At 44.5% G+C, this 16531-nt stretch overlaps 1 protein-coding gene across 2 annotated transcripts; it reads right to left on the reverse strand.

The window, feature by feature from the left end:
• Window positions 1-197: 197 nt before the first annotated feature.
• Window positions 198-16506, reverse strand: PMM2 (phosphomannomutase 2). 2 transcript variants are annotated; one of them, XM_029576116.1, is made up of 8 exons: window positions 16287-16506; window positions 14358-14469; window positions 13285-13361; window positions 11164-11255; window positions 6053-6152; window positions 4801-4876; window positions 3566-3681; window positions 198-1011 (listed from the first exon to the last, which is right to left on the reverse strand). In XM_029576116.1, exons 1-8 carry the CDS (start codon window positions 16362-16364, stop codon window positions 907-909), a joined length of 756 nt encoding a protein of 251 aa, XP_029431976.1. In that variant the 5' UTR covers window positions 16365-16506; the 3' UTR covers window positions 198-906. The 2 variants fall into 2 exon arrangements, with proteins under 2 accessions (XP_029431976.1, XP_029431977.1); XM_029576117.1 differs by having other exon boundaries at window positions 16291-16436.
• Between the last annotated feature and the right edge of the window lie 25 nt (window positions 16507-16531).

The raw sequence follows: 16531 nt of genomic DNA on the forward strand, positions 1-16531 counted from the left end.
GTTTAACAGGTCCCCTGTTGAAGACAGATCTACCGACTGCTAGGACAACAAAGCCAGGAAGGAATGTTCTCTACCTTATGGTGGGGATACAGTAAACATGCAACACAGCGCTTAACTTTCAGCATAATTTGTGTTCTAGTAGTAAGCACTACTGTTCGCTTGCACTTTTCACTCATATGAACCACAGTCATAGCTCATACAGTGTCATTGTGTTATTTTATTTCTCACTTCACATTTCAAGTTTATTCTACTGTAACAATCAGAGGAATATAATTTGATTAAGAAGTTTGCATGCAGGACACATGGTCAAAAATGGGGATGTGTCACAGAGCTGCATTTCTTCCAACATCTCACTTCTAATATAAAATATAGCAACCTCACCCCATATGTAATAAAGGCACTTAGCTTGCTATATACACAGTATACATTAAATACAGATTCATTTTAGATTAAATGCCCACATTCACAGTATCATCTTACAATATTGACAATTTGTTATTTAAAAATAGATTGGATGCTTGCTTTAAATGTATTGATCAATAATTTAAATATATAAAACAGGTGCAAACTTTCCTCAATCTCTGTACCATTCTAACCTGGACCTACAGCAGTCAGGGTCAGCTGTACAGCACCATCTTACTATATAGCCACAAAGAGGAGAAATGGCTTAGATCATGCAGCCCTCCAGGTTATACATTTTACTTTTAGGCCTAGTTTTCATTGCTCATAAAAGAAAAAGCTAACAGTTCATTCGTGACCTACACAATCATGTTTCTTATTTTTCCCCAAATTTAAATATTACCTGTTTTACTTGGCAAAGAGTTTTCTTTATATACCAGATATGATTTGACATTGGTTTTGTTCTGGCTACAGTATGTTTGATTGGACTTCCGGCAAGCACGCCGTTCAACTGAAAAACAATTCTTTACAGATTCTGTGCGTCTCCTCTGGTGATGTCACTGTATAGCCCACAGTCCTAGAGTCTTCATAGATTTCATGATCATTGCCACCCTGCAAATAGGGGAAACAAGACAATGTGTCATGTTGAGTCTGACCAAAGGTCAATCTTGGGGCACTAGAAGAACCCAGAAGATCCTGAAGAGTAGGCCCATTTTTGGTTGCTAACTCAAGAGGTAAGCAGTAGCTTTCCTCAGGTTCACCTGGCTAATTACTTACTTATGGACTTTTCCCACTAGAACTTCCTCAATCCTCAGCTTTGCTAGATTCCTGGACCTCATCCTCCAGTAACAGATTCCACAGCTCGATTATGTTTCACAAAGATATTCTCCAATTTGTCTTCCACCTGCTACCTATTTCATGGAATATGCTCTAGTCTTCGTAATATTTAAAAGCATAAAGAACTTGCTTATGTCCTGTTGCCCCCTGCTCATGATTTCATAAACCTGTATCATGTCCCCTTTTGTTTTTCTTCTCCAAGCTGCAGGACCCCTTTAGCCTTTTCTTCCTAAGGAGGTCATTCCATCCTCATTAGCATTTGTGTTGCTCTTCTTTCTACACCACAACTGGTTCACCTTCATCTACATCTTCCAAAAACATTCTAAGGAATTAGTAAGGTAAGACTTTTTTTTGTTATTGCTGAATCCATGATGGTTCTTCACCATCTGATTTATATTGGCTCTTCTCATCCTTGAGCGAAGCACAATAAAAATTCAGCAAAAGAAAAACCACCAGAGCACTCAGATTCCATTCTAATTAGATTACCTACTTAGGGTAGGTAAGGGGGTCGTTTTCTAAAGCTATCGCAGGCGTGCGCTAGCTATATCGGGGCGGAGTCGGCCCGGCACCGGATGTGTAGATTTCCCAGGCAGCGAAAGGTTCGCATGCCTTTCACTGTCATTTTCGTGCCAAAAGTGATCGCACTGCCCCCCGTTGCCACAACATTCACTATGCCTTGTGGCATTAGTGAATCCAGCCCTAAATGTCTTTTTTTTTTTGTATAAAAAAAAAAAAAAAATCTGAAAGAGCTAGGTCAGGTGAGAAGATTTCCCATAAGGTAAGATGCTGCACCAGAAAGCTCTCAACCAGCCTTCACCAATTTCATCTCTCAAGATGGTGCTTCTAACATAGCAGCAGCAATCCACAGATACCTAGCAGGGGATCTATCTCAACAAAAGTAGGAAGATATAAAAGGGCCTTTGTTCAAAGCCTTAAAAGTACAGATATTCAAATTAGTAATCAGTGCAATACGAGACCATGGACTACAACCACCCAGGACCAGCAGAGGAATTGTGCGTCATTTAAAGCAAGAGAGAAATTTGAGACAACCCAACATTAAGAGAATTACAATAACCAAGGACTTAAGGGCATAAAACAATTGTAAACAAGCCTGATGAAGATAAGAGCAGAAGTTGACCAAGCACAAATGGAAAAAAAAAAAAAAAAAAGTTGCCTTTACAACAGCATTAATCTGATCTGCCATAGGCGGAGCTGAATAGAGAATCTGCAGCAAAGTACCATTCATAGGAAGAGCTGGACAGCTAACTGACCGTAGGTAGACAGCGGCCAGAAGAGGGGCGAGGGGTGATTGCGGCAGTGCACGCTATCTCCCCCATAGCACCCCTGCAAAAAGCGTAGCTAATGTCCGGCGCTACTGCCAGAGACATCGTTTAAAAACATTGGATTGCCTGCAGCGCAACCGGCCCCACCCTCAATTATTTTTTCTTTTTAATCCCACCCACACTCTCCCCTTTCCCTCGTTTAAATTTATATCGCCGTGATATGGCTATCGCACGCAATAAGGCCCTAAAGCATGCGACGGCGGCCCATCACATTTTGAAAAAAAATGACCCCCCTAAGAATGTGGGTTACGAGACCCGCACTTCTGTTTTCTAGAAACTGATCTTGAGTCTAAATAGCCTTGCTCAACCCAAAAACCTTAAGTCAGAATAAATCAACTCAGCCAAAGATTTCTGACGATCCTTCCCCAATAGAAATACCAACTGAACCCGTGCACACACATAATAATGCACATCGAACGCTGGGGCACCCCACGACTCACCTTTCAAGGAACAGAGGTGTTTGCCCCCAACCCTAACCAAGTGCTCTTTGCCAGAAAGAAGAGAATGAAGCCTAATCAAAAGCTTTGTCAGTTTCAGCCAATCCGTCCAAAAGGATCCCATGGACAAGCGTATAGAATCCCGCAGTGAAATCAAGCAAAATAAGAACCTGAGCCCTCTATCACATCCCCACCATAGAGCAGCCTGCCATTAAGCCATGGCCATCCGTATGCCCAGTAATTCTGTTCTTAATAGCAGCTTCTTCCCAGCACAGACATCAGGCTCACTCGTCTGCCGTTTACCAGATCACCTCTGGAGTCTTTTTTAAATTTGCGTTACACTGGCCAGTGGTTACCGATCTACAAATAAGCAGCTTTGTTTTTCCCTGCACTTTGTTCAATTGAAAAAAAAAAAATTTTGACCCCACTCCAGATGGGTTCTTTAAGCCTTTGAGCTACGAACGAAACTTATGTTAAAAAGTAAAAATATCTTTTCCGCTTTGGTATAGTGCAGCAGCAGATATGGTGGAACCACACAGACGCACTTACTGGCAGAGTTTTGTCTCCAAAAAAATGGATGATCTTGTAGGCATCGTGTTCAAGGATTCCCAGACAGTACCTCTTGTCCCAACCAACTGGAAATACATCTAAGCTGATCTGGCCTCCTGCAATAAGTAGATATCCCACATTAGTGTCAGAAACAGACAGCAATCTCTGGCAGGGAAGCTAAACTTTCATTATAGAAAAGTTTAATAGTTCAGAAAGAAGTCCACTAAAAAAAGTCAATGACTGAAGAAGAAACGATAGGCCCCCAAACAGCTTGCTGGTGTTTTCTTTTATGAAGCTGCAGCTGCCAGAGTAGATGCTTATAAAATGATTGGGGGAGGTGTCTTAAAAAATTACCTATATTACACACACAATTTAATGCATTTTGGAGTGTTTTTGTACATCACCTCATACTTGCCTTGCTTCAAGGAAGATATATGGACAGATACAATCAAACCACATTTTCTGGCTGTATGAGGGGGGGGGGGGGGGGGGGGGGAGATCTCAGCTATCAGCATAGGGACTGGAGAGGAAGGACAAGGGTTTGAACATCCAGTTTGGGGAGAGGGAGGTGTCCCTCACTGGCTCCAGCCCTGGTCTTATTTCTCTCCCCTCTCCATCCCATGCTGATCCCCTGTCTGTTTTACAGCCCCTCCCCCAGACACTCTTCACCCTTCCCTAGCTAATCCCCCTGGCCCATCTCAACCCCCCCCCCCCCCCCCCACTCATATCCTTCTAAACTTTTCCACACAGTCAATCCCCCAGCCTTTTACCTCTCAAACTAATCTTACACCTGCCAGCTGTTCTCCCGGCTCTTACCCCCACCCAATTCCTTTCACCCCCTCCTCTCCACACATCCCATTGGTCTCATCAGTAAACCTCGCTCTTTTCCACCGAGTGAATTCTCCAGAGTCTTTCATGCCTCAAGTTAATCCCTTCTCATACCCTCTCTATCAGCAGATTCCCCTAGACTCTCTCTTCACCCATTCTCCAAGCCCCATGCTAATTCAGGCTGGCAAGAGGCATGCGTGCAACCGTGGCTCGGGCCACTCCTGCCCCTCTGCAGAATGCCATGCTTTGAGCCACATGGCTCAGAGGACCAGTCAGCCACCAATCGCATCCTTAAACCTTCATTAAAATTGCTCTGCTTAAGTGTTGCTTTGTCTTCTTGACTAATCTGAAATTCAGAAAGAAAAAAAAAAAAAAGTAGGAATTGCTAAATGCAAAGCCACACCTACCTATGGAAAATGTGAGGCCTTTCCCGGCAAATTCTTTTCGTAGGTCATCTACAAATTTCTCTCGAATACGTTCCTTCTGTTAAACAAAATTTTAATAGTAAACAACAGCAGAAAGACACCAATGGCCCATCCAAGTCTAACCAGCAAGATTTTTCAGGGTTGGAACTGCTGCTCTGTGCAGGTTACCCCCCCCCCCCCCCTGTGATTCGTTACCATCCTAGGGATTCTGTTTATCCCACGCCTTTTTGAATTTTGGTATGGGAAGGCATTCCAGGTATCCGAGCCGGTGCTTCCATTAGGCAAGCGAGGCAGTCACCTAAAGCACCAAAATCCCACAGCAAGGGGCCTAGAGGAAGAGAGCTCTGTGCTGGAGCTGCATCCAATAGATAGGTTGGAGGTGGGGGGAGGTACATGACTGAAGGTCTTCCTAGGGTGCCAAATACTCTTGGCTCCTGCCAGGTATCCATATAACCAGATAAAAAAAAAAAAAAGTCTTGGACTTGTTAGCTCTGGGAAACCCTTGCCGGCCTGAGGTAGAGATGGGTGGTCTTGAGGACACGCTCCACACTGCCCACTAGCTGACAGGAACAGCCATCTTCCCCTCCCTGACCTTGAGCACACCTCTGCCCCCACCGGACAGTCTCACGGCAGACAATTCATGAAATGGACCCTCAGTTGATTGCTCCAGAGCCTCTTATGCCGTGTGTGCTTTGGCAATGGCCTATTCCACTTTCCTACAGTCTGGGGAGGAACTTCTCTTGGCCAAAACTGCATTAAATGGTTTGGCAGGAGAAAGACTTTCCACAGTTTAAGGCAGCCTGGTATGTGCAGTCAGTGCAGAGTCAAAATCTACCATTTCTGTACTTTTTAGGAAGACTGGACGGCCTACCACAGAGGTCAAATCCCTTCTGTTCCACTAAATGACCTCAAGCCTCAACCTCCCAGTGACCATGCGATTTATTTTGTGCTCTTCCAGATAAGGCTTACAAAACTTGGAGATTTTTCATTTGCAAGGCACTGAACTGCTGCCTATGGCCTGCAACTGGGACAGCACAATAGTTCCCCAGCCCCATGCCACATCCACCGAACGAAGGCCTAGCTGCCAACAGCTTGGGGTGTCTGATGGGCTCAGAGCCTTGCAAAATAAAAAAATCCCCAGTTACCTTTGCCCTTTTCAGTTGTATAATTAAGTCACAACAAAAAACAAAAACAAAACAAAACAAAAAAACAAAAAAAACCCCACACAACTCACTTTATCAAGTTCAAAGAATTCAATTCGTTCCTCCTGGCTGCAGCTTCTTCCAATAGGAGAAACATTTAACATCCCGTTACGGAATTCAATAAAAGTACCTCTTGGGGGGGGGGGGGGGAGAAAGAGGGACAATAAATAAGATGCATCATAACGAACCAAAGGCAAAAAATACAAGGTTACATGCAGCACTCATTCACTCCCAACACGGCATTTACCCTGCCCTCCCAGTATGAAAATACTGTCCAAAGTCACTTACACAAGTCATAAAATACAAATTCAATAAATATACAAGACCAAATAAACTAAAATTGAATAAACATGATTAGAAATACAAGCAAAAAAACCCAAAAATCAAACACCAATGAATATTCACTGATCATTGATGTGTGAGCTCTATATTTGAACATCATGGGCACGATTCACTAAGCTTTTCTCTCATAAGCAAAGAATGGGACAAAAAGCTTTAGGGAATCCATCCCTAACCCCATCTACCTAGCAGTTCAAGGACAAAACATTAAGCAGATGGCCATCTTGCAAGATTTTTGGATCTCTCAAGGCTAGACATCAGGGCTTCAAACACTGCCAGTCAGGTGTACGGGACACACTTAATGAATATGCATGAGATAAAAATAGCTCATACCAGGTTATCAGTGTATGCACATATTTCTCATGCATATTCATTAAGGATATCCTGAAAAACTGACTGTGGGGTCCCCTCAGGACAGGTTTGGGAAGACCTAGTGTCCTGCCTGCCAGCGATAAGAGCCAGCATCAGAACCGAACCAGTCAGACGCCAACTGCACTTCAGCACCAAAGAACACAATGCATAGATAAAGACCAAGAGGCCCACGTGGTCTGGTGCAACCCATGCACCCCAACTGAACTCTGACTTTAAGGGGATGCAGAACCGGCCTTAACCCAGGAGGAGATTTGTCAGTTTAGACCGTACTCCTTGAACTGAGAGACTCACTGTAGGTCTTTTACATTGTGGGAGAAGGGGGGGGGAAATGTTTTTCTAGTGAAGGAATAATCAAATGAGAGCCCATCCGGAATAGTCTGAACAGCTGCCAACAGTTGGGCTGACTTTGCACGTGCGGACACTGCAGCTCAGATTTGGAAAGGCGAGCGGTGAAATCTAGATGAGAGCTAGGCGAGTAGTTTCCCTTAGAAAACTGCCGACATTGTACGGGCACAGACAGCCCCCGCACCCCTCGGCAGTGCAGTCTATTGCGACAAACCAGCACCCGTACATACTGCGTCCCCTGAACTAAATATGGCCTTGGGAATGCCTCTCTAACCTGGTTAGAAACCTGAACATGCACAGGCAAACTTTCAGCCAGGCCAGTTTACTCTGGGTCACGACTTTGGAAATTCTCTTAAGAGTTCCCAGTTTGTAATGTAGAATTCAATCCCAAAAGAAAAAAAAATGGCTACAGTTTTTCCCAAGTGTAGCTTTTAGGCCACGGAAGATCTAATCCTCTTACTCCTTGCTATGATTGATAAGATTAAAGATCCCTTAATGCTGGATAAAGCAACTTAACAGGTTCTCAGAAAGGCTTGCAGGAGCACATGCTCCATTAGGAAAAACAGCAGATTGACAAGTTGAATCACTGGGAGAATGAGAGGCAGAGTGAGACCTGGCTTGATTTGTAGCATACAAGGAGCGCGAGGTGGAGGAGCTATAATAGCTTGTTGAAGAAAAGGATAGAAAGGTTTTTGCATTTTAGTTTGCAACGCTGGTCATGTTTAGATGCCAAGGTCAGCACCATTGACTCTTCGTGCTAAGTTTTACTCGAGTGGTCTGCATCGACGATATGAACTAGTGATTGTTTTTTTTTTATGCATTTGGATTGCAGTTTTCCTGTGGTCTGGCTTGTAAGTTGCAGACTTGAATACAACCATTGATAGTGTATTGGAAAGAGGCTCTACTGGTGAGGGTAGGGTATTGTTTTGCATGATGCTGTAATGAGTGTTGTGCATTCAGTTCAGATCTGAGAAGGGATAAAGCCTTATGTCTGTGTGGTCAGTACAGGAGTGATGTTGGTGGAATGAGGTTTAGGAATATGAAACTTTCCTGATTTAGCCCATCGCAGAAACTGTGTCTCGATTTTGGAAGACGGCAGAGACAAATGATGATACAACTTATGTTTCAAAAGATATTTGATGAAGACATTAGGGACCATTTATTAAATTGAGAGGTCATTTGTTAAATACAATTTAAACATTAAAAAAAAAAAAAAAAGTAACCAATTAAAATAAAGCCAATGAAAGCTACTTTACAGTTTTTCTATAATGTTTAGCTGGACATGTTTGTTTGAGGTCTCAGTTTTGCGAGCAGTCGTGCTACTGTGGCGGCCCTGAGGAGTTCCCTGTCTTGGCAGCGGATTTTTTAGATGCCTTACGCGCCTTGAAAGCCCCATGCATGGCCAGAATAAAATCCCAAGAGCCCTCAGAATCTGTGGTATTATTCAAATCTTGCCCCACAGCAGCTGCTTCTGTAGGAGAAACCAGCCTCGGGGCTGGCTGCTGAGGAGAGAGGAATTCCCCTCCCCCACCGCGAGCTGACCCGCGAAAGCAGTGGAGCCCAAAATGGCGCCTTTTCCCGCGCTCAGCAGTAAGGGCCTTTCATCAGACACCGGCAGCTCCCCGAACGCCAACCGCCGCCGCACAAGCACCCACCCCCCCGACAGACCCCGACGTTCCCTCTCCTCCGGGGATGCAGGCTGAGACAGCCCATCCCTCGAGAGGCGCGCGTGCCCCGAGCCGCACGCACTGCAGAGCGGACCGCGCGGCATGAGAGGGCCGGTAAAGTAAAAAATTAACTTTTTTTTTTTTGGAGACCGGGGGGGGAGAAACTGAGCGAACGCTTCCTGACCACCGCGGCAAAAAAACAGAAGAGAACCTCGCTACTTTGTTCTGGCTGGGGTGAGTGATCCGGGCTCCCCGGTGTCACCCCAAGCTGGGCTGCCTTGTGGCAAAGTTAGGGCCCTCGATCCTGAGCCGCAGCTGCCTGCAGAACCGGGGGGGATGGTCCCCTCAGGACTTGCTAACCCCCTGGGAGGCTACAGACCTTCAGCCGGCTGATCTCCTTACCATTCCAGATACTTAGCTCTGGTTTAAAAAAACAAAACAAAACACTAAACTAAACCCTGTCTACTTCTATGCCTTTTTTTTTTTTTTTAACTAAAGAATCAGTAGAGACTGTGAGTGTTGCACCCGTGCCATCTGCTGGAGACAGACTGTGGGTGGCACCCTGGTATATATGGCAGAGCCAGTCACCATCTGCCGGTGCGGAGGCAAAACCCAGGAGTCTGGCCTGATCCGGTACGTACAGGGAAAGCTACTTTACAGTTTTTGTATATGTTTGAGATCTCAGTTTTGCGAGCAGTCATGTTACTATGCTGTAATACATGAGAAAGATTTTGATACAAAGCAAAGACATACATACAACTGGGCTACCTAATGCCAATGAAGATAAGGCAGGGATGCAATATTAAACAAAATCTGTGTCTATTGGGTAATTAGAAAGCTAAATTACTGGCCCTTATTCATTGAAGGCCAGAAAAAAAAAAAAAGTTTGAACGTTTAGAAATCACGACTGAAAAATAAATAAATAAATCGTTTCAGTCAGAAAATACTATAATAAAGTACACCATAATGTACTTTTATTGAAGATAAGGTCACTGTCTCATTGGCTCTGAACAGGGTAGGATTTCATCCAATCACAATACAGGCTCTTAACAATACCTCTTAGAATAAACAGATTTCACACTGACAGATGTGAAGACCGGATGCCTCCTGCTAGATTTGCTAATGCCTCAGTTACTGCTCGGACATCTGGTCTAATGTTTAGAAAGGTGAGCTGGGAGCCAGGAAGTCCCGGTTCAGATGCATTTTCTCCCAGGGATGCTCTTTATAACCTTGGGCACGTCACCATCGCCGGCAGCCTCAGGTGCACATTTAGACGATAAGCTCTGGGAAGCATGGACTGCCTGTTACTGTGTGAGGTTTGTCGTCAAGCGCCCTGCTTTAGGTAGTGTATACATGTTATAAAAGTAAAACTAAAATACTGAGTAAAGATGACCTGCAACCCAAGCCAGATGTATCCCCCATATGGGGGAAGCAATTAACATGAACACTAATCATTTAACTATTACAATGGTCTTAAATGTGTGTGTGCATTCTTTTAAACACTTCATTCCTGAAAGTGAATTTCAGCAGGAGTTCTGGTCAGTCAAGCCCATGGAAGCTTACTGGTGATGAATCAAATTATGAAAAAAAAAAAAAATATATGGCTGAAAGGGCAACAAAAAATTGTCCTCCAGTAAAGAGCATAAATCCCTCCTCTCCCCTCACCCCACCAATTTTACTGGATTATGGAGGCTAAACGTGGCAGCTTTCTCTTGATATTTATCAGTCAGGAATCACCAGGGAACAGCCTCTTCCTCTAGATCCAGATTCCTGAATGTTTGTGTTTCTTCTGCTCGTCTTCAAAGTGCGTCTATCAATGTCAGTAAAACACCCCAACCGCAGAAGCCATGAAAGTACATGGTGTGGTTTTGTTTATTGAAATACAGATGTTTGCTAGAATAAAAAAGTGTTCTAACAACAATAGCCCTATTTGTTTTTGTGCTCAACGAGAAGAGGAAATGTTATTCTATTCTGCATCCAAGCCAAAAACAACAGTGGGCAGCTCAAGTCTGGTCCCAGCAGAGCTTCCCGCAATGCAGCGAGTCCTTGACCAGTCAGGTGAAAGTATTGCATCCAGATTAAGTATGGAGCTACTTCACATTAAAGGTTTCTGGGGGCATCTCTCTTATGCCAGAAGCAGAGCAGTTATGGATGACAGCACACGTTGCCATTCCCCATATTAGGGCTGAACACAGACTTGGATGTTCTGAGGTGAAGCACAAAACTGATGCTTCCAGCAACTCGATCACCCGTCGAAAAGCGTTGTCCATGAGAGTTATACTTTCACCATGCTGGCCAGAGAACCAGCTTCAATTCTGGAGTCAGGGCTCCCCTTTAACCAAATTTCTTTTCTCCCAAATCTACCCTGTAAATAAACTCTGAACGATGAGAGCATGCATACTACACACACACACACTTACCTTTTCTTTGGTAGCTTAATTTTGGCAATGTAACTCAGGCAGTAGTTGATTAAGTCTTGGATTATGTCCTCTCCAAGATGGGCTTGAATGCTCTAAAAAAACCCAAAACAAAACAAAATATATATAGACCATGTTAATTTCTTAGGAAAGTGTATAGCAGTGGCAGTCAAAGATCATACAAATGAAAATTCTGCATGAATTGCAAACTGAAATTCACTGAGGGTAAGGGAAATACCGGGGGGAGAGAAGCGAAGAGACAGTGGAGTTTGGGCAAAGTAAACCCTAACCCAAAATGCTCCAACTGCTGCACAGCCTACATCTAATGCCATATTAAAGTGGAAGTCTGGGGTGGTCCCCCCCCCCCCCAAGACTGATTGCAGAGGGGAGAGATCCAAATCTGGATCCCCCCTCATCTGTCAGGATCTACCAAGCCTGGACCTGCCATGGAAGCACCGACTCAGACCCCGGGTGACGAGGAAAGAGGAGCCCGTCAGCCAAGGAGTAGAAATGAGAGCACTCTTGGGACTGGCGAGGTCTCCCAAGGGATCAAAAGGGGAAAAAGGCAAAAATAAAACTGACTAGCTAGCTGAGAACTTTAGGCTATGATTTGCATAACCGAGCTACTCAGTTTACTACGTAAGAAAGAATTTGGTTTTGTTACCTGCTAGTTTCTTCCCCCTTGAGTCCTACCAGATCAGTCCAGACATGGGTCCAACAGATGGAGGCCGAGAACGGTTCTGATGATGCCACCCCTTATGGGGAGCTGTACCACTTGCAACTTCTCAGTATTTGTATACCAGGGGCTTCTCAGTATTTGTATAGCAGGGGGGTTACTAAAACCAGACCCAACTTAAGCTCAAATCCCAGAACATAAAATGAACAATAGCCCCAGAAACTGAAGAGAAACTTCTCTAACAAAGCCAGTTCTGTTGAAACTAGAGATGCCTCTCATGAGGCAGGCCACAGTCCAAAGAAAATTGGGTGGGATCCTGGACTGGTAAGACTTGAGGGAAGAAAATTAGCAGGTAAGAAACCATTTTTTTTTCCCCCTCTCCTATCGTCCCACCAGACTAGTCCAGACCCTCTCCTAAACCACCTCTAACCAGGGAGGGAGCCTGCTAAAACTGCCCTGAGAACACCCATCCCAAAAGGGGCAGACTCCCAGGCCTGCACATCTGATCGATAAGGTTTGTAAAACATATACAACAATGCCCAAGTAGCTGTCCTGCAAATCTCCTCTGGTGGGATGAAATGAAATTCTGCCCAGGAGGCAGCTTGCATCCTCGTGGAGTACTCCTTCCGTCCCTCAGGCAGTCAGACCTTTCAGACTATAAACTGAAGCAGTAGCTACTCAACCATCTCTTTTCCTTTATGCATAAAAAGAGAAAGAACAAAAAGATCCTATTTCCTAAAAGGAATTAGTGACCTTCAAATACCCCAAGAACTCTACTTACATCTAGCAAATGGAGTTCCTCTGAGCTACACAGAAATGGGCCCAGAATAGTAGGGAAGAGGGAACCAGAACAGCAAGCTAGAAGAGGGCCACCGAACCCATCCCCCCTCCCTAATACCTTCCTAGAAGCAATCTGTCCACCTAGGACTGCACCTCTACCATCTGCTGGAGACAAATACTGAAGAGCTGCATGTGGCCCACTTCTCCATAAGCGGAGACATCAGAACAGTTCTTTACCTTTGACTTCTAGAAGGGGGGGGGGGGGGAATCCAAGCGTCGGGTCTGGTGGGATGAAAGAGAATCCCTTTTCTTGGCTCATCTGGTTGCTGTAGAATAAGAACTACAATGGCTGTTAGGATGATCCTTTTAGGAGCTGACACTGGATGTCTGTGCAGCCTCCACCGAAATCAGTTCTTGAGACAAATCGTCCATGGCTCTTCATTCTGTTGGAGTTACTTTTTCACCAAATGGCTTATGTTGGCTGAATTTAGTAGCTCAATCTGTTAATGGGCTGCGATGTGAACAAAGCTTAAGGGATTCAGCAGGAAGGTCACTCTACAAACGTAAATTATTTTTGCTTCTTTTATCTTTGATGGGGGGGAGGAAGGAACCACATCTAAAAGAGAAATGCAGAACAGCAGCACCAGAGCCAGATCTAAAGGACATACCTGCTTCGACAAGAATTGTCCATTTTTGTAGGCAACAAGACCATTTTCTGCAAACACGTAATCATATTTTTCAGCCACTATGAGAAACAGAAACAAAATTAAAATTTCTATTGAGCTGTATCAAATAACCAGTTTAGCTTTGTTCATCTCAGTGACAAGTCAGGTTTGCCAACTGCCAAAAATCTATATTTTTTCTCTCAGTCTGCCAGATTTTTACTGATGTCTTTGTCATTGCTATTTTGGTCAGGGCTGTACTTACTCTACATATATTTATATTCTGCTTTTTGGCACTCACCCCTTTATGCACTGATACATAGACCCTGACTCCCAAGTACATCAGCCTCAAACTGCCCATGGAACTGCAGGCAGGTTCTGTCAGGCATCCGATTTTTAGTGAAATTTAGTTTCACACCATTTTTTATTTGTTCTTTTTTGCGGATTGCCAGTTTGCAACCCTGGCTACAGCATACAGATGGATTCCTAAATGGGCATAAACAGAGGCCCCTGTAGGGTGGGGGTGGAGGAGACCACATCTACGTCAAGAGTTGGGTCTTTTCTAAAGAAACCTGCCTAGTCTGATATTTTTGGTCAAAGTATAAGCCATCTCTTGTGACTGGACCAGTTTCAGACAATGGCATCTTTATGTTAAAAGGACATGTAGAGGACTACAAAATCATGAAAGGACTTGACCAAGTAAGTGTGAAATGGTTATTTACTCTTTTGGATAATGAAAGGACTAAGGGGGGAGGGGCCTCCATAAAGTTAGCAAGTAGCACATTTAAAACAAAAATCAGAGAAAGTTCTTTTTCACTTCCTGCTTAAGCTATGGAGTTCATTGCCAGAGGATTGGCCCCCATACTGGACTTGATGGACCCTTGGTCTGGCCCAGTATGGCTTCTCTTATGTTCCAGCTTTTTCCAAAAAGTCCATTGACGCAGAACTGAGGCAGATCTGCATATTTTGTTTAGAAAGCAAAAATCTATTGTGCAGGAAGAACTTTACTAAAGGTGTGGTGGCAGTTTCCAGAACTCTTTCAGTCATACTTCTGAGCAGACTCTTCACTTTGTACTTACCATCATCTCCCAACTGTTCTTTAATTTTATCAAGGTCTGATCCTCCTACAACTCCAACTTTCATCTTCTTCCTCAATGCCTGCAGGAATTCAGCCATGGCAGGGGTAATTTTCTGTAGATTAAACAAAAACATTTAACTCAGTATCTATGATTGTGTGATGAAGAAAATGTATCAGCTTTCACCACATCAATTTAAGAAACTAATCTTTCAAAAAGTGACACATTCCCAATTCAGGGCACCCCATATTCCTCAGCTTATCACTTTGCCTATTTCTTGCCTCTGATCCTCCCTTACAGGCTGATACAGAAAGAAACGCGGGAGAGCACCCGCTCAGGCCAGTGTCCTGTGCGCGTGATACACTAAATAAAAATATGCTAATTAGGGCCCGTGGTAAAAGGAGTGGCGGCTGTCAGTGGATTTGACAGTCGACGCTCAATTTTGCCGGCGTCTGTTCTCGAGCCCGCTGACAGCCACGGGTTCGGAAACCGGACACCGGCAAAATTGAGTGTCCAGTTTTCAACCCGCGAGCTGCTTTTACTTTTTTTTTTTTTTTTTTTTACTTTGGGACCTCTGACTTAATATCACCATGATATGAAGTCGGAGGGTGCACAGAAAAGTAGGCGCTAATTTCTTAAGTAAAATGTGCAGCTTGGCTGCACATTTTACTTACTGTATCGCACGGGAATGACTAATAGGGCCATCAACATGCATTTGCATGTTGCGGGCACTATTAGTCTTGGGGGGTTGGACGCGCGTTATCGATGCGCTATTACCCCTTTGCTGAATAAGGGGTTAAGCTAGCGCGTCGAAAATGCTGGTTAATAATGCGCTCCACCGGAACGCACTATATTGTATCGGCCTGTACGTGCTTACAAAATAGCAATTAGAGTGCACACTGCTGAACCCTGCCCTGGACCACCCTTAACCCACTCCTAAAACTCTGTTCACATTTATGTTCAAGCTGCGAGGATACACCCATTTCAAGATTTATAAGATACAATATAAGCACACGTATGCTAATGTTATGCCCACCTCTCCATAACTTTGAAAATTGCTTCCTAGAATTATTTAGCTGTACAGTGGTGAGTGTCTGTATAAACGCCTTTAACTCGTATCAAAAGTGACCTTAATCATTTTTTGGGGGCTTAGCAACTAACTGCTTTATTTCATGGACGAGGAGAATAAGATTTCCAGCGATTACACTAATTAACTAATCATGTTAAAAACCTGGTGGTCACTAGCACAGAAACAAGGGACGTGTGCTCTGATGGGAGAGCACGGTGGCTGGAAAAGAAGTTCTACGCATTAAAAAAAAAAAGTCCCAAATAAATACATAGCGTAAGACTACGTGTTAGTAAACTCCCCCGGGGCTGTTAAACGTGTCCTACCAGGAAACTGGGGAAGACACTTACTGACGTCAGACTACCTATTGCTGTCGCAACAGCATCAAGCCAGAGCGCTCTTACTACTGATGCAACAGCTTAAAGTCGTTTGGTACCGATACTGAGAGCACCAGGTGAACCGCCACGTTTCACAGGCAGCAGTGTGAATCACTTTCACTAGCAGATGGAGTGTGGAGCTGTAAATGGTCTCATCAGGGGCAAGGGCGGCTGTAAATCCCAGCCCAGCCCCTCTCAAATTTAATTGCTAGCTTATTTCGTTACTGTCTGGCGCTCAAAAGCGCAACGCCCACCATATTTTTTTAATTCTAATTACCGCATTATTGAAAGCCCGCAGCACCGCTTTAAAAGGCACGCGGCCTTTTCCATTCCAGACAGGGCAATAAGAGAAAACCCCTCACTGCCATCGGTACCCTTATATTAAAAAAAAAACAAAACCAAATAAAGGCGATCAATCCCACAAGGCGTAGAGGCACAGGCTGTCCAGCCAGGACTACGCAATACTAGAATGAATGCAAAGCCTTTTACCTGCCTGGGAGCCGTAAGAGTTCCGTCCACATCGAACAAGCAAATCGTGGAAGAATCCATAGCAGCGGCCGGCGCCATCAGTACAGAAACTCGCTCCCGCACGGCCGATGAATGAAGAGCACCGTCACAGCTGCCTGCGAGCCAAGATGCCGCCGGGCTACCTGGAAAATGTAGTGCCCCAGGATGCCGGAAGCCGTCGCTGTGAATCCGCTTCCCGCCACGCCCCCCCCCCCCCCAACCAGAAC

This window comes from Rhinatrema bivittatum, chromosome 14 (genome assembly GCF_901001135.1).
Source record: "Rhinatrema bivittatum chromosome 14, aRhiBiv1.1, whole genome shotgun sequence".
Classification (NCBI taxonomy): Eukaryota; Metazoa; Chordata; class Amphibia; order Gymnophiona; family Rhinatrematidae; genus Rhinatrema; species Rhinatrema bivittatum.